At 39.7% G+C, this 23,745-nt stretch overlaps 1 protein-coding gene across 1 annotated transcript; it reads left to right on the top strand.

Annotated features, from left to right (window-relative positions):
* The first annotated feature begins 2,927 nt into the window (after window positions 1-2,927).
* GALR1 (galanin receptor 1) lies at window positions 2,928-14,595 on the top strand. The gene is made up of 3 exons (XM_009101545.4): window positions 2,928-3,629; window positions 9,956-10,021; window positions 13,427-14,595. Exons 1-3 carry the CDS (start codon window positions 2,928-2,930, stop codon window positions 13,742-13,744), a joined length of 1,086 nt encoding a protein of 361 aa, XP_009099793.1. The 3' UTR covers window positions 13,745-14,595.
* The last annotated feature ends 9,150 nt before the right edge of the window (window positions 14,596-23,745 follow it).

Here is a 23,745-nt window from a genome sequence, read left to right as displayed (position 1 = left end):
CCATTGGAGTGAGAAAAAAGAAGGACATCCTTGTATGTTTTTACAGTGATATCTTCTGGATTAACCCACTGAGGAGTAAATATGAATGCCTAGACTTAGCAGGGTCCATAGGTTCCCATCCCTTTTAGACATGTCTACTATTTTCTCCATCGATTGCAATGGAAAATTTTGGACCCAAACAAATTTTTGGAGGTGAGTTGTCTGATAAAGACAATTATGGATTCTAGTCACTTGCAGAAGACTGCATGCAGTTCCTTGCTCTTTCTGAAGTTCCTAGGCTATTTTATTTTAAGTAGATCTTTTCACGTCAAACAGAGTTCAGGAAAACAATAAAATAAATTCAATAAAACTAGATTCAAAGAAATGTGTGAGGCACATGCTTAAGAGAGCTCTTTTGCAAAGACATGAATTTTTTTTTCTTAAAGTAAGATGCAATATTTTTACTGCTTTTTTTTTTCTCGTAGTTTTTCAACTAGTTCCAGTATTTAACTATTTATTTATTTGTACTGAATTCATAACAGCTTTTCCATCTCAACTTTCTTTTGCATGAAAATTTTGCTCAGTCTAGATAAGAAGAACAGTGGTTTAACATGTCAATACCTGTTTGGTTGCGACAATCTTAACTGCAATCATGAGTGTTTTCAGTGTGGGAACTTTCATTCACTCCTGTAAAAGCTGATGCCTGAAAGTCTGAGAGAAAAGCTACAATACAATTGTATTCTTGGGGTTTTCTCCCCCTAATGCTCGGGTAGTCTTATAGGAACTGTATAGACACTTTACAATAGATATGTAGCAGAAAAGCAAAGCTTGAACCACAGAACTGTCAATTAAATATCCAAAGGAAACCAATAGTCAACTCTTCTATCCAAATCACTAATGTGATTTTCAGTTTGATTCCTGCTAAAATTGATTTTGTTTCTATACCCACTTTTCCTGCTTACTTTTCTGCCAAGTGCAATATCCTTTGTTCTAACCTTTCAGGCTATTCTGCACAAAACATATTATTTTGCAAGAAAACAGAAGTGTGAGTGCTGAGGACCAGCAGCATATCAGAGGGAGGATTGCATTAGCTTCATCAAAACCAGGGCTGCACTCCAGACATCCTGGAAAATGAGTGGTGTCTGGCAACATAACATGATTCAAAAGGTAACCATCAGTCATATTCAAAACATTTCTTGTATCTCCTTCACCACATGAAGGAATTCATAGGCAAACACAGGCATCAGCAGCACTAGGAAAATCTATAGACTTCTGCTCGTTTTCACAATATATTCAGAGACTTCCCAAAAAGTGTGTGATATCTGATATATCCTAGAAATGGTTAACAGTGTTCTTTCTCACATTCCTTGCAGAAGTAGAGACTAGTAGATTTGCATGGTAATTAAACATGTCAACAAAACTGTAAAGAATGCACACTACAAAAAATTTCAAACCCAAGTCTTTGAGTAATCCCTACTAGCTTATTTTTGCTTGATATATTTATAAATTCTTAAATGAGTTACAACAGATGTAGAAACCAGCTCAATCCAAATAAAAGTTTCTTAGATCTATATAAACTGAATTTTGCTCTCCCATGATGTGTTCCTTCAGACTTAATGGAGCAGACCATACATTAGTTTGATTAAAATCTACATCTGCAGAAGTTGATGGCTTTACAATCAGCTGATGTGCAGCTACTTCAATATAAATAGCAAAAAGAAAAGTAGAAAAAAACCCCGTCAAACTGCAGACTGAAAAATATGCGAACAAAAGCTCGCTGCCTCCACCAGCACATCTGGGCAGTTCTGCTGGTCACTGCTGCTGCCAGCTGTAGCTCACTGACTGGTAATTCGGAAACAAATTGATATAAAACCTCAGGCAAATCCACTTCATTCACAAGGTCTATGTGCCGGTGAGAATATTCTCATGAACTCGCATCCGTGTGCTGGAGGAAGTTTAATGTTTCGCCCCGTTCTGAAAGGGCTGGCTTTCCAGGAGCTCCCGTTTCGGCCCCGTGCAGCGCTGCCTGCGGCTGCCCGGCCCCAGGGAGCCCTCGGGCCCTCGCACGGATGCGCTCCTGCCGCGGCCGAGCCCTCGAACGTCGTGATTTGGCAGTGAAAAGCGGCTACACTTCCTATTCCATTTCTTTTGCTTTGTGTGTGTGTGGTTTTTGGTTTGGTTGGTTGGTTTTTTTTTAATAGGAAGGCGTGACAATGTCTGCCGCCTTTTGTTACTTGAGAGACCCAGTGATTAATGGAGAAAACCTGAGAAGGAGGTGAGACAAGTGAGCACAGGCGGCGCTTAGTCCGGAGGAACTCCCGCTGCCGGCTACCTGTTGAGGTGGGTTCACGCGGGCGCTTCATCATTTCTGTCTGTCCAAGCGAGTTTATTGATGCCTGGCCGGACCAGCCGAGCGCCGCCTAGCCCCGCTGGGAGACACGGCTCCCGAGCCTCCCTAAGAGCGGAGGCACCGAGCGGAGAGAAGTTTTCCGGGGAGAGGACCGGGATTCCGGCTGCCGCCCTGGGGAGGGCACCTACAAGCTGAAGGGTGGGAAGAAAAGGCGGGGGGAAATAAAGAGGGCAAGAAAACCCCACCTCCCCTTTCTACGAGGACACGTTCCCGGGGAGCTCAGTCTCCCGAAGCGGCGCAGAGGCGCGGAGGCTCTGCAGGCGGGGCGGGCGCGGCCGGAGCGCCTCCCCGGCGGCGGGGGCGGTGGGGCCGCGGGGCCGAGGCGGGCGGAGCGCGGCTGCGGAGGGCGGCGGGGCTGCCGCGCCGGCTCCGCTCCCGGCAGCGCAAGCTGCGCCCAGCGCGGCGGCACCTCCGCCCTCCCTCCCCGCCGCCCGGCGCTGGTGGGGCGGCTGCCCTGGACTCCCCGCGGTCCGAGGCGCCGAGGAACGGCGGCTCCGCGTTCCGCCCGCTGAAAGTTTGCCCGGCGCGCAAGGGAAGGATGGAGCCAGGAGAGCCCGCGGCGGCTCCCCTCAACCTGTCCCGAGCCGCGGCAGAGACGCCCCGCGGGGAGTTCAACCTGTCCGGGCTGCCGGAGGCGGAGGGGAAGCCCCTCTTCGGCATCGGCATCGAAAACTTCATCACCTTGATCGTCTTCGGTTTAATCTTCACCCTGGGGGTTCTGGGCAACACCCTGGTGATCACGGTGCTGGCGAGGAGCAAGCCGGGCAAGCGCCGAAGCACCACCAACATCTTCATCCTCAACCTGAGCATCGCCGACCTGGCCTACCTGCTCTTCTGCATCCCCTTCCAGTCCACCGTCTACGTGCTCCCCACCTGGGTGCTGGGAGCCTTCATCTGCAAGTTCATCCACTACTTCTTCACCATCTCGATGCTGGTGAGCATCTTCACGCTCTCGGCCATGTCTGTGGACCGGTACGTGGCCATCGTGCACTCCCGACGCTCCTCAGCCTTGCGCGTTCCCCGCAACGCCATGCTGGGTGTGGGGCTCATCTGGGCGCTCTCCTTTGCCATGGCCTCGCCTGTGGCTCACCACCAGCGCATCTTCCACCGTGAGACCAGCAACCAGACCTTCTGCTGGGAGTTCTGGCCCAACCCACGCCACAAGAAGGTCTACGTGATTTGCACGTTCGTCTTCGGGTATCTGCTCCCACTGCTGCTCATCTCCTTCTGCTACGCCAAGGTGGGGCAAGTGCAAAAGGAAGGGAGGGACACAGTGGTGGAAAAAGTGTCCATGAGCCATAGGGCCAATTCTGGGCATGTGGAGGGACTTGGCACTGTTGGGAGAAAAAGGAGCAGGGGTGAGTTTGTGCCACAAAGGGAGAGGGCAGGTTTTATAGCTGAGGGATGTCTGAGGGATGATAACATATGTTCAGTATCAGAGAGGTCAGAACAGGGATTGCATGGGGTGAGTGGAGAGGGGTGTTCTGGCAATTAGTGGGGTCTCCCTGTCAGACTCCCTTGTTGCAGAATGCTAAGAAGCCCCAGTGCTCTGCTGCTTTCTCCGTCACCATAACTTAATTTCTTGCAGTGCTGTGTGAGGAGTCTGACTCAATAAAGTACAACAAAGCAACAAGTTGTTCAGGCTTCAGATGAAGCATTGTGGTTCTTTAAAATGTGCAGTGCACTTGAAAGTGACAAAAATTATCTGTTTGGTGTTAAGAGTAAAATCTGTTTCATGCTGCCTAGTACCTGTGGTGCCATGTCTTGCCCCAGTTGAAGTTGATGAGAGAGTTACCTCTGATTTTGACAAAGGCAGGTGGTTCCAGGGAGCAGGGCAGGAGAACCCAGGAAGGAAAAAGCAACAGTTAAGGGTGCCTGAATATGGGTATTTAAGGACATTTCTGCTTAAGCAAAGTGTCACGTTTTCCTGGAGTAATAATTGCAGCCTTCAGCAAACGATCTTCTGCTTGCTGCTGAACAGGGTCTGGAGCACCAGTTGCTACCTGCTGATATCTTGCTGTTTCTGTGCCAGCTGCCTTCAGTTGCAGGATTTCTCCTTAGGCAGTGATTTACATTCGAGAGGATGGGACTGCTCTTGCAAATACAGACTGCTTAAGTCAGTTCTTCAACTGGCAAGTTCAATAGATGTACCTGAAGTATTTAATTTGAACAAGTAATTTTATGTTCTGCTCAGTTTTCTATATATTACATCAGCTTAACTGTGATGTGCAAATCGAATCTGTAATGTTGTCCAACCTTGATGAAACCAAGGCATGCAGAAAGCAAAAGACAACATTTCTAAATGGCTGTTCATAGTGGAACAAATGCAACCTGGCAAATGAAGCAGAAACACAAATTTTCATACTTAAACTGAATCCTGCTTTCCCTGAATGAATACACTGGTATTTCATCTACTGTGGTGAATATTACTGAGCTGTAGTGATAGACTGTCAGTTTGAGGAAAGTATTACACATTGCAGGGAGAACACTACAGAATGCATACACAGGGGGCTTTCAGCTACTAATTCTTCCCCCTTTCAAAGCCAAAACATCTTCTGTTTCAGCATAAAGTACTGGCCTTTGAAGTCTAAATATATGAGAGAAGATTAAAAAGAAATCTTTCAAAATTAGCATAGTCCTGTGCAGTGTAGGCATAAAAAAGCAAATATACTTAACCAGAATATATGGATAGTAAATAAAACACACTCTCATTACAAAGCACCTCTACAGAAATAAATCTCTCAATAGTAGTATTAATATGTAGTTTAAAAAAAAAAACCAACAAAAACCCCTCCAAGCCAACAAAAGCAACTCTATGTGAAAAATATGCCCAAGAACAAGTTAATAAAATCAAGGCCACTTGAAATTACAATAAAATTGTGTACTTTTGCCGGGCTAGGGTCTCACTCTGGCTTTGTGATGTGTTTTGAGCCTGTATGTGTGGTCCTACCTGCCACGGTGTCAGGCTGGAGGAGCTGACCTGAAGGGGTAAATTTTAGAAGATAGCTAGGAGGTAGCTGGAATTCTCATCAGTGACTTGTACAGAGCTATCGAAGGTATTTGTACCCTGCAGCTAAAGACTCACTCCTGCCCTCTTTAGGAGCCACTGACAAACCTCCAACTGCAATATTTTGGGACAGGGAGAGCTTTCTCAGGCTGAGCAACCCCACCTCCCTCAGCCTGTAGACATTAGGAGATATTACTCTCTGCATTAGTTTCTTATGGACTTCACTGGTTTTCATGAACTGTGGATCAGCGAGATAATGCAATCTTCTGCTGCATTAAATTAAGACAAATGACACTTATTTCTCTATTTGAATATATTGCCTTTTCCAGACTCCTTTAAGGCAGTTCTGTTTCTTTCATAAACAAATTGCAATTGAACTTTCAGTTTTGAAAGTCTCATTTTTTAGGCACTCTAATAGGGAGCCAAGTTCTTTTTCTCTCTCAATTCACATTTATATAGTATTAGCAGATATTAGTATTTTTCCCATGGATAACAATGCTATTACAATGTACAGAAGTGCTGAAGTAGTGCCAGGTATTTGGAAGCAGTGTCCTCCCAAAACATCTCACGTGGTACATGCTCTTCAGGCAGAGATTTATGAGATCATGCTCTCTCTTGTGTGTATAGCTACCTCTTTTCTCTCTTCCACAAGTAACATTAGTTCAGCTTCAATGGAAATTTTTGATAGAGGAGTGAAAATATCAGAATTAAGGAAACTTCCCTAGTTTTGTGAAAACAGCAGACAAGGAAGAAGGTGGAGAGTCTCCATTATCCTCTCTCTTTTAAGGAGTCAGTTTGCATTCAGCTGTTAAACACCAGACAAGCCATAAAAGGGAAGAGGTCCTGTCAACTTACAGAGAAGACACATCTTCTTGGGAACACCATAAAAAAGTTACAAATTCATAGGAAACCAGCTTTTGTTGCCTCAGAGAAGTACTCTTGAAAGAAGGGTACTATGTCAGAGGGAGGAGCAGTGATTATGTAGTGATCAGCTGAGTCTCAGCCCTGTGTACTTACAGACACCTTTTTTGCCTCTTTTGCAAAAAAGTGTTCTGCCTCTTTTATTGCTTATCATTTTACTTGCTATGGTTTTGTAATGCTGACTTTTTGTATGTGTTATGTAACAATGCTATGACTTTTGCCCACTAATGTGTCCTTAAAGGGTAAAGTGACAAATGATTCCCAGTCAGCTTCTAACAGCTGACATCTGCCAGGGTTGTGCAAAGTTTCAACCAATTTTGGGTACCTCCATTTTTCAAGGATTCACTCCTTGAAAGTCAGGCCTCTTTCAATCAAACCTCTAGGTTGGACACCTATAGTTATTAGCAAACATTTCCTTTTTTAGATGCATAATGTTAAAAGCTTTCTTTAAAACAAATATGTCTTGCCTTAAGAATGTTTCCATTATTATCTATCATTCTGAACATTCTGAATTCATGTCATGTATGATTTACAGACTTGGTTAAAACTAAGCTATAAAAAGCAAAGCTTCAACATAAAATACAAGCTTATCTGGCTTTGGATATTAAATCCTAAATTTTGCTGAGCAGCAAGGGGAAAAGTTTATTAAACTTTACTGAAAGAGAAAAATAAAAGCTATGACACATTAGTCACACACTCTTAATTGAAAGAGGATGAAGGATCTCTTGTGACAATAGAAGTAGTGACATTACTTTAAAACATGGATTGCAGGTAATAGCACTTGAATTTCAATCAGGTTCATACTACAAAGGTGGTTCAGAATGTAATGCTTACATTATCTGTAAAACAAGAATTTCATTCTTACTTGACAGTGACCTTGTGCAGGCTTTCCTTCTGCATGATTTTCAGTGGCTGATAATGAAGGTGTGGTCAATGAAATGCCAGACAGCAAACATGGTTTTTAATGCTTCAAACTTTCACAATGTTTGGTAGACTTATGTGAATAGGCAGAGGTAGTTGAAGTAATTTTCTTCACTCCTTTATTGGAAAAATCTCTTTCTCAACTTGATTTGGTTAAAGTCCTCAGTCAGGGCTCTCAAGCCATCCTGAGTGTAGGTTCAGGAATGTAGGTTCTGAAACACTGGGGGAAAAGAATAATTTTTAAAAGACTTTAAAAAGAGAAAAAGGAGAGAGAAAGAGAGAGAGAGAGAGAGGAAGAAAAGCAAAGAAAAGCAAAGAAAAGCAAAGAAAAGCAAAGAAAAGCAAAGAAAAGTGAAAGCAAAGCAAAGCAAAGCAAAGCAAAGCAAAGCAAAGCAAAGCAAAGCAAAGCAAAGCAAAGCAAAGCAAAGCAAAGAAAAGAAAAGAAAAGAAAAGAAAAGAAAAGAAAAGAAAGAATGTAGGCAAAACCAACGGCCTACCAGATGTCATGAGTGGTAGTCTTGGTCATAGTCTGTCCAAGACTAGATCCTACAAGTCTCCTTACAGTCTCTTACACAACATAACTTTCTTACCATAGCACCCCACCCTCATCTTCAGAAGAGAGGGAAGCTGATCTCTGAACAGCAGGTACATGAAATCTGGAGTTGCAAACAGTAAGAGGCACATTGTAGAATTATTATTTATTCAGGCTGTTAGAGGAACAATTGATTATTCATTGGCCCAGAGAAGAGGCATTTTGAACAGGGTAGTGGAGGAGAGTGTCTTAGATTTGCCATGTAGTGTTTGTGCATAAACATGGCTTTTTTAATACTCCATGGCAGTCTCTGCAGGTCTTTGAGAGCTGTTCCACTGCTGTTGATCAGTAATTGCATTTTGCCTGTTTCTCTTGCTGCTACTTTTCATGCCATCTGGTACAATACTATGCCAATATGTTTTCACTGTAAATACTTATTTTATGAAATGTGTATGTAATCAGAAAGAGAGGAAGCTGATAAGGTTCATTTAAAGGTTATAATCTAAATTGATAATAAAATACTCCTCCACCACCTCCCAAGCCCCTCAGTATCCAATTTACCTGTTTTATCTCCTGCATCTTTCTTTGAACTGGAGAGAGATACAATGCAAAACTTTGGGCTAAAAGTTTCAGAACAGAAGAAAAAAATGTTTTAACTTTAAAAACTGTTTTGCAGTTCTGATCTCTGTGAAGAGTTTATCTGACTTTAGTTTTGGGCTGCGAAGAAGAATCCCTGGGTGGCACATGATGGGATTTGCAAAGGTCCAGTAGAAACAGCCCATCACTGTAAGTTATGTGAAGGGGGTAGATAGATGAAGCAGCAGTGATGGGACATGAACTTAATTGCATTCCTCCCATGCCCTTTTTTTAAGTTTTATGTTTTTCACTGATGGACTCAACAATTCAGCTGGTCTCTGCGGGGTGATGGGAAGTGAACAAAAGTCTGTGAGCCAGACAGTCATCTCCCTGTTCTGCTTCTGCCTTCTTCTGGGATTCTGTCCTTTCCTTTGGGTCTGCTTCATACTGAAGAAGAAAGAAATTAAGTCAAAATGGGACTTTCCAGGGAAAGCCCATTTATTTTTCTCCTGCTTTTTCTTAGCTCAGGTTAGCCCCCTGGAGTGGCCTGGGCAGTGTTTCCAAATAGAAAGTGCATGCAGGGTGAGTCACAGGGTAGTACACAGACAAGCACAAATGAACTGCACTTACAATATTGAGTCGTTATTAGTAATTTCTTTTTTTTAATTGTTGTTGGTGTTTCTCTGGTAGCCAAGAGTAGACACCTAAAAATCAAGTCTGCCGATGAGCTCCAGATATTCACAAATACCATCATACTTCTTTTAATTCAATATGTGTGTCTGTAAAACTCAAATGCCAAAGTCTATAGATCATCTTGACTGATGTCTGTCCTAATAGTGGTGCAACCCAAAGAGCACAGAGAAAATGTCACCAAAGAATCTGAATTTCGACCCATTTCCCCAGCTCAAGATCTCTTTGCATCCTCTAACCAAAACCTAATGTGTAAATAATTATGTTAAAATTTGGACCCCGCTCTTGTACAATGAGCCTTTTTGTGACATATTTTTAAAGCTGGGTTGTGAAAGATGCATGGTGAGTATCATCACATTGTTGTGAAAAGTCATGCCTCATGTGTCATTCCTCGTGTGTCATGTCTCATTTTAGTTTAAATTATTCTTGAAAACCTAAGCTTCTTTCAAAGATCAAATAGTGCCAACATCTTGATTATACTAATCAAGCATCCATCTGAAGGAAGCAAATCATACAGGTGACTCAGAAAAGCTCTGACTCAAAACATACACACTAAAGGTCATTCTAAACCAAGTCTTTGACTTTTTATGGATGAAGAGAGATTGCTGATTCTACGTACCAGATAGGTTTCCAACCATTTCCTTGTTAATTTGTGATATGTATTTGTTATGTAATACATCTGAGTATTTTAATAATAATTCAGTTGTGGTCTGCTTTGTTTTTGTTAGTTCACATACGTAACTCTTTTGATTTTCCTGCTGTGCATGTTTGAAATGTGTAAGCTGGTTCAGTGATGTCTGATGTTGGTGAATCATGCAGTAGTGGAGAGCACAAGAATACTCTAAGATACACAGGTTTTAATTTTGTTTGAATAGAAATTGGGGAAATATGATAAAGAGATGCAAATTAATCTTTTCAGGTTCTTAATCATCTGCATAAGAAGTTAAAAAACATGTCAAAGAAGTCAGAAGCATCCAAGAAAAAGGTATGTTGCATTCACTACTAATACTCATTTGTGTGTGTTTTAGTTTTAGTTTTATGGCTAAGCTAATTTGGTACTTGTTGCTAAAGATGTAACAGAGAGAAGAAATTAAAATAAAGTATTTAATTAAATGTTCAGTGTCCCTCTGAACTTAGCAGATGCAAAATCTTTTCTGATCCAGGTTTTCCACCACATTGCATCCAGCCATTACCTGAGATCCTCATATTTGGAACTTCAGAGCATGTGAAATTTAGGCACAGGGAGACAACCTGTCTTTTGTGTTAAATCTTTTTCTTTTTTTTCTCATTGACATTTTCCCCTGACTTGTAAATCACGGGATTTTTGATTTTCTTTTTTTTTAACTAGCTGATTTTGTAATGTTTTAGTGAATAACTCCTAGGTTGTATTAGGGACCTTTAAAATGAAATTTATTGTGCTTCCCAATAGGAGTCTGATAAGAGACTTTTAGTGATTCTCCAATTCTTCTATTGATTTCCCACACAACGTTTTTTCTCTTACATTCAAGACATGAGTTATGTACTGGATACAAATAGAACCATGAAAGGTCTTTAAAGAAGAATATAAGCTTCATGATTTAGAACAATATTTGAAAGATGCATTTAACCAGAGATTTTGTCAGTTATAATGTGGTTGTGATTTTTGAGCAGATTTGACCACAGTGATCATTTGAGTAACTTCTCATTTTATGGATGTGGAGGAAAAACCCCTCAAGCTACAGCTCTTCATTTGATCTGATCACTATTTTCAAATGGGCATGGAGACTGCCTCCAATGTAAATGAGATATACATGGACTCAACAGGGAATAAGTACTCTCTCATTTATGCATTCCCTATTTTTTTGAAAAATATCCTACTCAATAGCTTTGGACTCCTAGAATTAAAAGCATTATGGCCCCGACTCAGTAAAATACTTAACATATATACTTTTCCTTTTAATGTTGTCAAGGCCAAAGGTGTAATTTTCAAAGACATTTTGTACATTAGCACCTCTCATCTAAATTATTCTCAAACTGGAAATATCTCTGCATTTTCTCTAACCACTAACACTCAAAAATTGCAGATCTGACTAGGAATTAACTTTCATAGCTTCAGGATAAAGCATTGCAGATGTGATCAAGACTCCTTGAATGTATCAGGGTTCAGTAGCCAAAGAGGGAAAAATCCCAAAAAGCAATCCAGATGGGGTTTTTTGCCTTACAGGATGAGTTTCTAAACCTAAGGCACAACTCATATTTTTCAAAGTGACTCTCTTAGTGTGTTAGTGCTCTCTCTGGTTACCATATCTTTCTTCTTTTTCTACTACTGTCTTGTGAAGAATGCATTTCAGGTGTGATTATACATTTTTAGCTTTATTCATACCTTTAGGAACATTCTAATAGCAGAATCTTAGAAAAAATTGCTGCATGTGTGGAAAAAAAATAATGAAAAATATTAATTTGCCTGAAATCTATTTTTCATGGGTTTTGGTCACAAAGCATCAATATTAATGTCATATATTTCAGGTGGGTTTTATTTGCTAATAAGAAACCCTAAGCAAGCTCCCAGTAGGTAAAAAAGAGCTGCTTTTTCGTGATACCTTGCTTGCAAGACAAAGTGATGATTTTGGAAAAGTAAGCTCTGAAATTAGGCTTAGGAGGAACAATGGGATAAAGCAGATGTGAGATTTCCTAATACAAAATTGCTTCTTCTGCAGATATGAAATACCTTAAGTAAAAGTTACAAGAGACACATTTTCACCTTCTGCTTTCAGGTGCATCTATAGCCTGTTGAATGTCAGTGATTTTCCTGGTTAATTTTTATCAGAATTTTGAACAAACTGAAGTAAATGCCTCTTTTGAAGTAATTGTGTGTGTGGTATCCTGAAAATTTGTTTTTACTTGGAATATTAACCCATTGAACACATCAATCAGAGAATAAATTTATTCCGCTCTTAATTTATGTTCTTGTTAGAACACAATCTCCTGATAAGACCTGAAAAAGAAAATATCTCTGTGGCTCTTAAAGGGGCAACTGATTTAAACTCCTTAGGGCTAAGTAGAGGAATGACTTGTGAAAACAGATGCTTGCTTTAAACTAAACATGTTATATTAACTGCAGATTTAATGTCCTTTGGTTTCTGTTGAGAGATTATACTGACCAGCAACAGCATCTGTCATAAGTCACTTTGCCCTGTTGCCACAGAAATAAAAATGTTTTCCCCATAAGTTTTTCTAAGCTAACTCATGTTCTGATTAGTTAGGTAAGTCTTAATTATTACTGAGCATTAATCAGTTCAAGAAGTACAGACCAAGTTCAATAAACCAGCAAAAAAATCTACATATTTTCTATGCTGCAATATTTATCACTCTGTGACGTCTGGCTTAGTTTTTGATGTGAAGAAGTTATCATAAAAATTATGTTCTAAAGTGTTAATATAGAAATTATAATGGCTCATGACATAATATGCTTTGGAATTATTATTAGACTTTTATTTGGAGACTTACTTATTTGAAAGAGAGGAATAGATATTAATTGGTAGAGGGATAGATATTCATTAGGCCACTGCAAAGCACTAACTGCTGTTTCTGAAGTAGGTGAAAGCTAAAGAAAATATTGACACTCAAATTTCCCTGTGCCCTGACAGAACACCTGCAGCACCTGAAGGGTCCCTACCAATTCATTCTGGAGCTTAGAATGGATCTAGTGAAACTGGTGGTAGAAGTGGAGTGTGGAAGCAGCACTGAGGATATTTTATGTTCCATTTTTTATTTTAGTGTTTGGTGGTGAACTTCAACTTCCAGATTGGTTTTGATAATGCGCAATCATCACAAATTTCAAGCTCTTACATTTTTCTTTTTTTTTTTTCACTAGTTGTATCCCAGAATGTTGTTGTGTGACTGTGGAAATTCTGTGTTTAAAGGAGACACTTCCAAAAACCTTGCTTTAGTAAGCACTTGAGCAAGCTCTAAGCTTTGCCACCACCTGCCTTCATGCATATTAGATCTCTCTTGAAAATTTAATCAGAAATTATTGTGCATGGAACTAAAATTCATTAGATCTGGATGAGATTTCCCACAGACCGCTGTTGTCATTATTTTACAACAGGCTTAGGTGCACTTCAGAAAAGGCTCAGCTTTTGTGTAGGGAGTTAGGAACATCATTCTTCACCTTTGAGGAAAGTTCTGCATTTGCTGTTTACGGTTCTCCTTGCAGTAATTCATTATGCAGAATAAAGCCCGTATAAGTAGTGGGGTGAAATCAGTAACAAATATTGCAGTGTGTTCCCTCTTGGTATACTCTTTGGTGTGGGTTTTTTTTTTTCCCCTCCAAACAAGAGTTTTGAAGTAGGTTTAAAGCTGATTCTTTGAGTGCTCATCAGGCATATGTGTTTTCCTTTTCTTGTCTCAGACAGCACAGACTGTGTTGGTGGTGGTAGTGGTTTTTGGCATCTCCTGGCTGCCTCATCACGTGATCCATCTCTGGGCTGAATTTGGAGTGTTCCCACTGACTCAAGCCTCCTTTCTCTTCAGGGTAACTGCACACTGCCTGGCTTACAGCAATTCTTCTGTGAATCCAATCATATATGCATTTCTATCTGAAAATTTTAGGAAGGCCTACAAACAAGTCTTCAAATGCCAGATTGGTAATGAGTCACTTCTGAATGATGCCAAGGAAAATAAAAGCCGGATAGATACACCGCCCTCTACCAATTGTACCCACGTGTGAATGTTGAGAAGCCCTGTATGTTGGCTCTTCCTTTGTGTAAACCAAACACCAAGAAAAAGAAAAAGCACAATGAGCTTTATCCTGGGTTTATCTTGATAAAGCTAATTGGTATTTAATGTACTGAAGTTGCATTTGTAACCAAAGCTTGTGAAACTCATATGAAAGTAACCTGGGCTGATCCTTTGCATCTTAGATAGCTTTGTCAATAAAGTTCTTGGACTTTTCATAAATATTTGAGAAAAAAAATGTTGAGATGACAAGTCTGTATTCTTACTCACTAACCATACAAAGGTACAAGAAGAAGATGTTGATGTGGTCAGGTAACTTTCTGACATCTTACTCCATTAAAGTGAAAAATTGATACATTTTCTGTCCTACAGATAATAAATACTGGACTACTGTGATTTCAAAGAGGAAAGCTTTTGTTTTCTCATCAGATTGTTTTAACAATGCCTTTTTTTTCTTTTTAAAGTAAACCTGGGCTCTGATTTGGAGTTGGAATAAGTTGTGTACACCTTGAGGCAATTGCTTTAGAGAGGAAATGCTATTTCTGTCTGTTTCACTGGTTTTAATAGGTCTTACTGAGCAAGGATGGATTGGTTTTCCACTTCATATGGCTGCCTTAGTGTATGCACAGAACTTTTGTGTACACTAGATAGATTTCTTTTATGGCCTGTGTGTAATTGTACCAAAATGAGGATTTGTGTCTAACTGAGGGAAGCTTTTCCTCATGTGCTGCATGTGCATGTATATGTGTGTTTTCTTAATTTCATAGGATTTGAGATGGAGATACTCTTTTAGAAGTGCAATGTATACATATGTTTTAAATTACTGTGTTTCACAGAGAAGCTCTAGACAAGGCCTAAGGATTTAAAGGTAGCATTCACTTTAAAGTTGTAGGTGGAGCTTGATATCATGTACTTTTAAACGGGAAATATGAAGAAGGTTGCATTTATATTAATGCAAAGTGCATAAGGTAAATGGTACAATTCTTTAAATTCTTAGATAAAATTAGTTGTTTCCACAATTTTATAACTTTACTTAAAATGTCTTTAGGTGGTAAATTGTTAAAGAAGTAATGGAAAAACACTTATCCTTTAAAAACATTCCTTTAGCTAGACGTCCTTTCAAGGCAGGGATAACCTCAGTTGTGTCACTTCCTTACTAGGCAAAATCTGAAAATTTCTAAGGATGGCAATTCAACAATATATTTGCAGCAACCTGTGCTAGTGCCTAATCACCCTCACTAAAATATTTTTCCTCATCCACAGCTGAGATTTCCCTTGATGTATCTTGTGACCATTGTTTTCTTCCCTTTCACTGTGTCCTGAAGCCTTTTCTCTGTCTGACTAAAGTGCAATTTTAAGATGGCCATTGAATTTCCCCTCAGCCTTCCCTTCTGGAGCCCTGTGCTGCTCTCAGCCTCTCCTCAGGTCCCTGGCTGGGTCAGTTGCCTTCCAATGCCCTTCCTCCAGCATGGCCATCCCTCTCATGACCTGAGGTGTTCAAAACTGAGGAGTGTGTTCCAGATGTGGCCTCACAAGCGCTGAGCAGGGTGATTGCTTCTCTTGACCCATTGGCTGGTTCTTGCTAGTACAGCCCAGCATTATTTTCATTTATGGCTGCAGGGGTACACTGCTGGCTTCTATTTAAATTCTGCTTTACAAGCGCTTGATTCCTTTTCTGCAGATTTGCATTGAGTCCCAGTCCAAGTGTTGGGACTTGGCTTTTGGCTTTTTTGGTCTTCATGCATTTGATATCTGTTTCTTCCATGTTTCCAGCTTACCAAGGGCCCTTTGAAGGCTATGCTTGCTGTCCAGAACACCCACCACTCCCCCAGGTTTGGTATTGTGTATAAAATTGCTGAGAGAGTCCTGAAACCTTCTCCTGGTCTTTAAAGATGCCAAGTGGTGTTGGCCAGATGCTCTTTCAGATTCCTTTTTCTCTACAGACTTGCTTTAAAAAAAAAAATAATAATTCAGAGTGGTGGAACATCAACTATGGAGAGTTAGCTCACATGAAAATAGCTATGTTTATGTGTCAGTAGTGCCTGCTTGGAATCAGTAAAATAATATCAAAGACATGCTATTGCAGGCATGATGTTTGTGTCCATTCTTTCATGTGAAGAGACTATTTGATGATATTTCTAGGAACAAAAAAATAAAAGTATATACAAATATATCTTAAAAAAATCTCTCAATTGGAAAAGAAGGGTTTTTCTATGCAGGAAACCATTTCCTGGGCTGGGATTGAGGTTTGGAAACAGCCTAGAAAGAAGTTCCCTTCAGTTTTGAGATACTCATCACCTCAAGCACTCAAATTATTAAAACATTATCAGACTTCAGCTGAATTTACAACATTTTAGGAAATTCCACAGTTTTGAAAATAATATTTTTAATTTTAAAAAATTTCTATTATATGATTTTCAATAAAAATTGGAATGTTAGCATATAATTTTATTAAAAAATTACAATAACAAGCTGATTTTATTGTTTCATCAGGAGAAGAATTTTTTTCCCTAATTGCACGTAATTTTAAACCTTGGTGCTTGATAGTAATGGAGCTACGCCTGTCTGAAATTTTTAGGATTAAAAAAGGAAGGGAATAGGAGGGCAGGGACTTCTGTAACAACTAGTTGGAGAGGTCCTACATTGTTCCTGGTGAATGTCACTGAAACTTCCACCTGATTTTCAGGCAAACCTTAAGAAGCAGCTGACACTCTAAGGCTCAGTTTCCTGCCTGGAAGATGCCTTTGTTGGTCTGTGTCTCTAGTGAGACTTGGTCATCCTCAGCTGTGACACGAAGGTTACGAATACAGCAGCAGTGTTAATGTGAGCTGTGAGCTGTGTCCAACCCTGGAGCAGCTGGACACTTGGTCAGCAAGGTGTCCTGCCACAGAAATGGCTGATTTGGGTAGAAAATCAGGGAATGTATGCTAAGATCCCCTGCAACTGAGTATTTGCTTCCAGGTTCTGAGCTTGTTGGCAGGGACTGTGGTTTCTGGTGGAAAGCAAAGCAAAAGTTTGATGCCATTGACTGGCTTAGGATGCTTTTTTACATCTTTTTCTAACCAGAAAGGTTGATTTCAATGTACATGAAGTAAAGGAAAGAAAAAAAATTTTTTCTGGCTAGGCCAGAGAGGAAATAATCCCACTAGATTCCATCCATTGTGTAAATTTGAAAATGTAACACTGTACAAAACAAAATGGGTAACAGGAATATTTGCTCAGATTCCTCTCAAACTAAGGCACTGCAGCAGGTTTCTAATAAAGTTTGCATTTTATACATCACATTTTCTGCTTTGCACCACTTCTGCCTTAAAAAGATACAGAAATCTCATTAAATAGGTAAAGAAATTATTCTTCCAGGGTTCTTAGTGCCATGTTTGCCCTGCATGATTGTGAGTAGTGTGAGGTATTATACAAAAGATTACAGCAGTGCTCTTCTTCCTCTAATAAAAACTAAAATACAATTCTAAGATATGTGTGGACCCAGATGCACACTGTGCACTGCTATATATAAATCAGATTTAGGATCCATAGCCAAAAAAACCCCAATTAAAAGGCACTTGGCCAACATACTGTTGAATATGTGCAAACCTGCAGTAAAATGAAGGAACTTGTGTAACTTTATGCTCAGCCCTACTACTTCACAGGTAAGTGTGTTGCCCACTTAACTCCTTTTGAAGAAAGGAATCTTATTAGTTGCAAGTGAAGCTGACACTTAATTGCTGCTTCTGAGTAATTAAGCTACACTGTTCTCAGTCACAAGTCTGTACTAAACATATGTAGTAGTGTAATCATTCATAATTGCCTAAAATTCTTGTATCAAACCATGTAGAATTTCTTCAAAATTTTCAAATGTCTGTGGTTGGTAACAAAATTTCATGCTGTAATAGATTACAAAAATATACCCAAACTGGCTGAAATTATATGTAAAAAATTGTGACTGTATAAGGAGCAAACTTAAATTTTGTAGTTGAGTGTTCCCATCTTCAATCCTAATATTCCTTCAATATTTTGGATGATGAAATTAGTTGGATCTGTGAGTACTTAAAAGTTACTCAAAAATATTTTTTTCTAAATTTAAACATTGAAAAAAATCGAATTTTTAAAACAATTTAATCTTTGCAAGATATGATATTTAAATGACAATGTTTAAGTTATGGTCCTTTGGGCTTTGTATTGCTTTTTACTTTGTATGCATGTATCATCTCTTCCTTCAAACCTTAAGTTTATTATTTTCATAATTGATTAGATCTCCATTTTCAAAAAAATAATGTCACTATCTCCAAGAGATAAACATTGAGCTTTTCATATTCAATGTTGCAGTGAAATAAATTTTGCTTTAAATCTGGCTTGGTAGGGAAGGAGAGAGAGACCTTTTTATAAAATAATTCTGTGAATACATTATTTTATTATGTTATCTTCATGGTTGCTTTACAGTGTGATGTGACACATTGAACCTAATGATATTTGTGGTATTTTGAGAAACAAGGACAGAAGAGAAAAGAACAGCAGAGAAAAGAACAACTTGTATCTTACAGACCTTGTGTTAGTGTTGTTTTCAGTACATGGGCAAATATCAAAGACCAAAAATTTAAAAATTTGTGTTTGTTTCAATGTATAGTGCATGTAAAGTAGTGTGCATTTGTTCTGAGATGTATTGTACTTTGCATGAATTTTCAAGGGATAGTTCCAATAGGTCTGTACCATCTCTTCTTGTCCTTGTCATATGAGATACAAACTGCTTTCCTTAAAAAAATGTTTACATGATAATTAAAAACAAGTAGCATCTTTGGGAAAACTTCCAGAAAAAATGGTGTAAACATAAAACTGAATAGAGTGTGATGGCTAGATGTCACTAGGTGTTGAAAATATAACTGATATAACAAATACTCTGATTTTCAAGTACTTACATGGAGGAGGCATGGTCCCCCATTCAGGCTGATAAGAAGTCTAGTGAAATTTATGGAATATATTGATATTTCTTAATCAATTATAGTTTAAATCTCTGTAATTTATGTATAGTTTAAGAGATAGACAAATAGGGCCAGATTCATATATTTGAATCTGAGAAAAAACTATGTGTTCTTCAATGATGTGAAGTCCAAAACTATCTTATGAAAGCCTGTATGTGGCTCACTTTTGGAAGAAGAAAGCAGTCAAGTATGTGCATATTTGTCTGTATACTTGCTTTAACATTGATCAAAGGCTATTTAATACAGTAAAAGTGTCTTGTTGAGCATGAAACCAAAATATAATCAGTTTTATACCAAATGAAAACCTTTTAAGCCAAAAGTAAATGCTACAACAGCATGGATTAAAAATTATGTGCACTTTATCAATTTTCTTGTGCAGTACTCAAGAACCATTTGTGTATGGCATTTGTAGAAATGTTGGTGCACCTTCGCCAGATACATTCACTGGATGAAGACTGAGGTCTCATTTTATAGAAGTATTTCCCTAATGGCAGCATTCTCTTCTTGGAAAACTTTGTACAATTTCCATTGCATGATCATTCTGTTCCTCTATAAACAAAGAGCCACACCTAAAATTTGCTGAGAAAAAGAAAACCTCTCCTCTAGTAGTATATCTGAGACACATAGACATTTCTAGCAACACCTGTCAAGAATTTATCAACTTGTTGAAGTTTAATATTAAGATTTTGAAAGAAAATACAAAATTATTGCTAATGTCCTGTAGTTGAGACATTTACAGTAGAGGTGTTGGTGTGACAGTTCCTTTACACTGAATTTCACAATTTAGCACAAGCAATACAGATAGTCTTAAAAGACTAAAATGAAAAGTTGTACATTTAGAAATTAAGAGCCTGAGGCAAACTTTAAGAATTTATTATTGTACTGGAAAATTCTGAGTCTGATATTGCCAGTAAACTAAACATGACCCCTGGAATCCTGAATTCAGAGGATATTGGCACTGGAGTTGAGCCATGGGAAACACCACTGCAAGGGAGGGGCTTTCACAAAGACATTTCCTAGAACTTTTCAAAAATACCAAAATAGCCCAGCTGAACTCTGTAGGCAGTTCAGCACTCCCTCATAACTAGACACAGTAGAGAAAATCCAAGGAAAGGCTCATTGACCAAGGTAAGGAGAGGGAGAGATCACTCACCAGTTCCTGTCATGGGCAAAAGAGATTCAACTTACTAAAATAAGTTTAATTCATTACCAATCAAATCAAAATAGGATAATGAGAAATAACCCCAAATTTCAAAAATATCCCCTCCCCTCCCTTCCCTTCTTCCTGGGCTCAACTCTACTCCTATTTTCTTTACCTCTGCCCCCTGACCAGCACAGGGGCACAAGGAATGGGGGCTGCAGTCAGTTCTTCACACTCTGCCACTCCTTCCTCCTCAGGGGGGAGGCTCCTCACACTCTTCCCTTATTCCAGTGTGGACTCCCTTCCACCAGTGACAGTCCACCATGAACCCCTCCAACATGGGTCCTTCCCACGGGCTGCAGTTCTTCACAAAATGCTCCAGTGTCAGTCACTCCCATGGGATGCAGTCCCTCAGGAACAGGGACTCCATGCATAAGTGCTCCCATGGTGTCACAAGTCCTGGCAGCAAACCTGCACCAGCGTGGGCTCCTCTCTCCACAAGGCCACAGATCCTGCCAGGAGCCTGCTCCAGCATGGGCTTCCCATGGGTTCCCAGCCTCCTTCAGGACCTCACCTGCTGCAGCTTGGGGTCCCCTGGGGCTGCAGGTGGATCTGTGCTCCACCATGGATTTCCACAGGCTGCAGGGGCACAGCTGCCTTTCCACGGTCTGCACCACAGCCTGCAGGGGAATCCCTGCTCCAGCACCTGGAGCACCTGCTCCCCCTTATTCTGCACTGACCTGGGTGTCTGCAGGGCTGTTTCTCTCACATATCCCCACTTCCTTCTCCCACTGCAGTTTCCATACCCAATGCCCCATAGCTGTGTTGTGTCAGAGGCAGCACCTCTGTCACAGGTGCGTTCAGCCTTGGCTGGCAGCAGGACTGCCATGGAGCTGGCTGGCACTGCCTCTGTCACACAGCTTCTGGCACCTTCCCCCTGCAGCCACCCCCGTGGCTGCCCTGTTACCAGAGCCAAGTGACATAAACTCAGTGCAGGGGGCTCTTGTTAAGGAGTGCCCTGAGATCTTCCCATTGCTCTGTATAGAGACAGGAACACCTGATGCTCTGCATCTCTGAAACCAGTGGGTGAGTTCACAAGGTCACATACAGTGAAATTAGGCTATGGCAGTTGAATCCTAATTAAGAGACAGGCTTAATGTTAAGCCATGGGCACAAATAACCTTAGAATGCTTAATGAGCAAGTGTAATATATTCATCTTGCTTCAAATCACATCTGGCTAACTCTTGAAAGGTTTTATGTATTTCAGTTTCAAAATACGGACTAGGTGATAGCACTGCAGTGAGGAAGAAAATGCATCTTATGTAACAGAGTATGCAGACCTTATGATCACAGTGGCCCTTCTGGCCTTAGTCAGTTTGCACTCATATTTCTGTAATTAACAGTATGAGAGCTATGCAGATATGAAGGACAAAAACACAACAAAACTCAGCTATTATTCAGTCAATTAGTGATCATCTAAAGATGCATAAAGAATGACTCCACAAGTGGGCTAAAGCCTGGAAAGGTCTTATGGTGATTAAGAAACGTGATTGCAAACTGGCATGTGGATTGCCATTGGTAGAGGAAAAAGGCAAAAGGTGCTGTATGTTCTTCTCATCTTGCTTAATTACTTTTTGCCATAATTACTCTAAATGTAATCACTCTCCATTACTCATGCATAGCAATTTATTGTTTCCATGGGAACCATGAGCTGACGGTTGCCAGCCCTTTACAAACACCTGCACTTCCCTCCATAAATTGATGTCAAGGTCTTTTACCAATCTGTTGTGAAAGTATTGTAAAATCTTTGCAAGCTAAAGCCTCTGACAGTAAAGTCTTCAATTCACCCTTGCTTATATGAAACATTATAAAAGCTAATACTTTATTGAACAATTATAATCTGCCATGGTGTTTCTGATAGAGCAGTCAACATTTTGGGCAGATTTGTACAGGTTGTGTGACAGATAAGCCTGTTTAATTATGGGTGTCCTATGTGAATTTTAGGAATAATAGTTATGAAATTGCTGCTGCTATGAATTCTGCCCACTTGCAATAGTTGTACAACACTCTGATCATGGCATCCTGTCCCTTAAGAGGGCTGGCCCCCTAACCTGCTGTCAGCAGTCAACCTTTGTGGAAGATGCTACATGGTTAGACCAGCACCTCATCCCATTTACAGCTGCTTCCCAGCTTGCCTACATGCCAGGCTTCCAACAGAGTTGTTCATGGGAAGGCTGATGTGAATGTGGGCCTTGCTGTTTTGGAGACTTCTGCTTCTCCTTACTAAATATACACCGAGCAGTGCTACAAACAAGGAGCAGAGAGATTTATTTGTCCTTCATAAGTAAGGATCCTAACTGGATGATGAACAGAAAGAAAACCTCTTCTGTACTTCCAACCCTGTGATAGTGCACTATCACAGTGGCCACAGGAAACACCTTTGCTTCCTTCTCCTTATCTTCTGTCATTTGCCACCGAAAGTGAAATTCATCTTGTTCTAGTGATACAAATAAGCTACCCCCCATTTCTATATCTGGGAAGACAAAATGAATTGCTATAAATTTAAGGATATCCTAATTTAAGGATGGCCTGATGCACTAATTGAAAACTGGTATCTAATTGTTAACATCAGTGGAGGAGAAGGAAGGGTCGGAGGAGAGGGAGTAAATGTTAAAGACAGTTGTGTGTGAATGGAATTATTTATGGTCCCAACTTTCAACCTCTACCTAGGCAAAGCTTAGTAGTTTGTAGGCAGTGTGTTACTATAAAGAACACAGAATCCTCTGGACTTGAGTAATGTAATTTTTTTTCATGTATTTATCTTTGCATGCCTGTAACAAACCTTGCAGGGTAATATTTCTATTATGTTGCCCCTGGTTGCTCTACAGTGTTATCCTGAGATGTGTTTTCAGATTTCCTTGCATTCATATGGATGAAGATTTAAATATTCTTTTGAACTCCTATGATGATAAAAGGGTTTATTTTACCTCCAGTTCTGCAGACACCTGGCCAAAAGGCACAATTTATGTATAAATCCCTACTAAATATCCAGAGAAATAACCTAATGGCAGCTGAAATCATTCTCAGGACAAAATGAGACACAGCAAGAATGTTCAAATAGGGACTTAATTTTCACTTCAGTATTACAGCTGATAATAATGTGTGAAACATGATTGCAAAGAATATTTATATTATGATCCCATGCTGGAAAAATTATAAAAGTAATGCAGAACTGCACCATGAACAAGGCTTAAAATACTGTTCATAAAAAGGGCTCATATAATTTTGTTATGGATGAAATGATAGGTGAATATTTACAATCTTTTTAATCACAGACACCTCATTAAAGTGTGGGTGTTCTGGTGTTTTGCTAATTTTGCCACATCCAGAAGCTTTCTATAGTGTTAATTGAACTAGAACCTTACATTTAAATTATTTTTTAGTCAATTGAGTTAATTTATAAGGGCAAGACTTTCCTCCTCTTTACATAAGAGAGCACGATTATCAATGGTTTAGTCGAGTACAAATGGAAATAAATACTCTTTCCTACTTCTACTCTGTGTCTTGTTGTATTTCCCACTCCTAAATATATAGTTTGGAGACTTTTCCTACTTTTCATTGGTAAATACTCATTTTCTTGTAACTTGAAATCTCTTCCATCAGTGCAAAAGGACTTGGTAATAAAATGGCTGCTTCATGGCTGATAAAAAAAAAAGAAAAAAAAGAAATTATTATAGGAGGAAATATGTTGTGCACTTTAATTGTTTATAAAATTTGACTTAGACCTTGTAATTGGAATCCTTCTCCTGTGTATGAATGTTATTTGCTGTGTTTCATTCTGTCCAACTAAAATGTTTGAAACAGATCATATTATCTGA

This window comes from Serinus canaria, chromosome 2 (assembly GCF_022539315.1).
Source record: "Serinus canaria isolate serCan28SL12 chromosome 2, serCan2020, whole genome shotgun sequence".
NCBI lineage: Eukaryota > Metazoa > Chordata > Aves > Passeriformes > Fringillidae > Serinus > Serinus canaria.
This window is presented reverse-complemented; position numbering and strand designations above follow the sequence as displayed.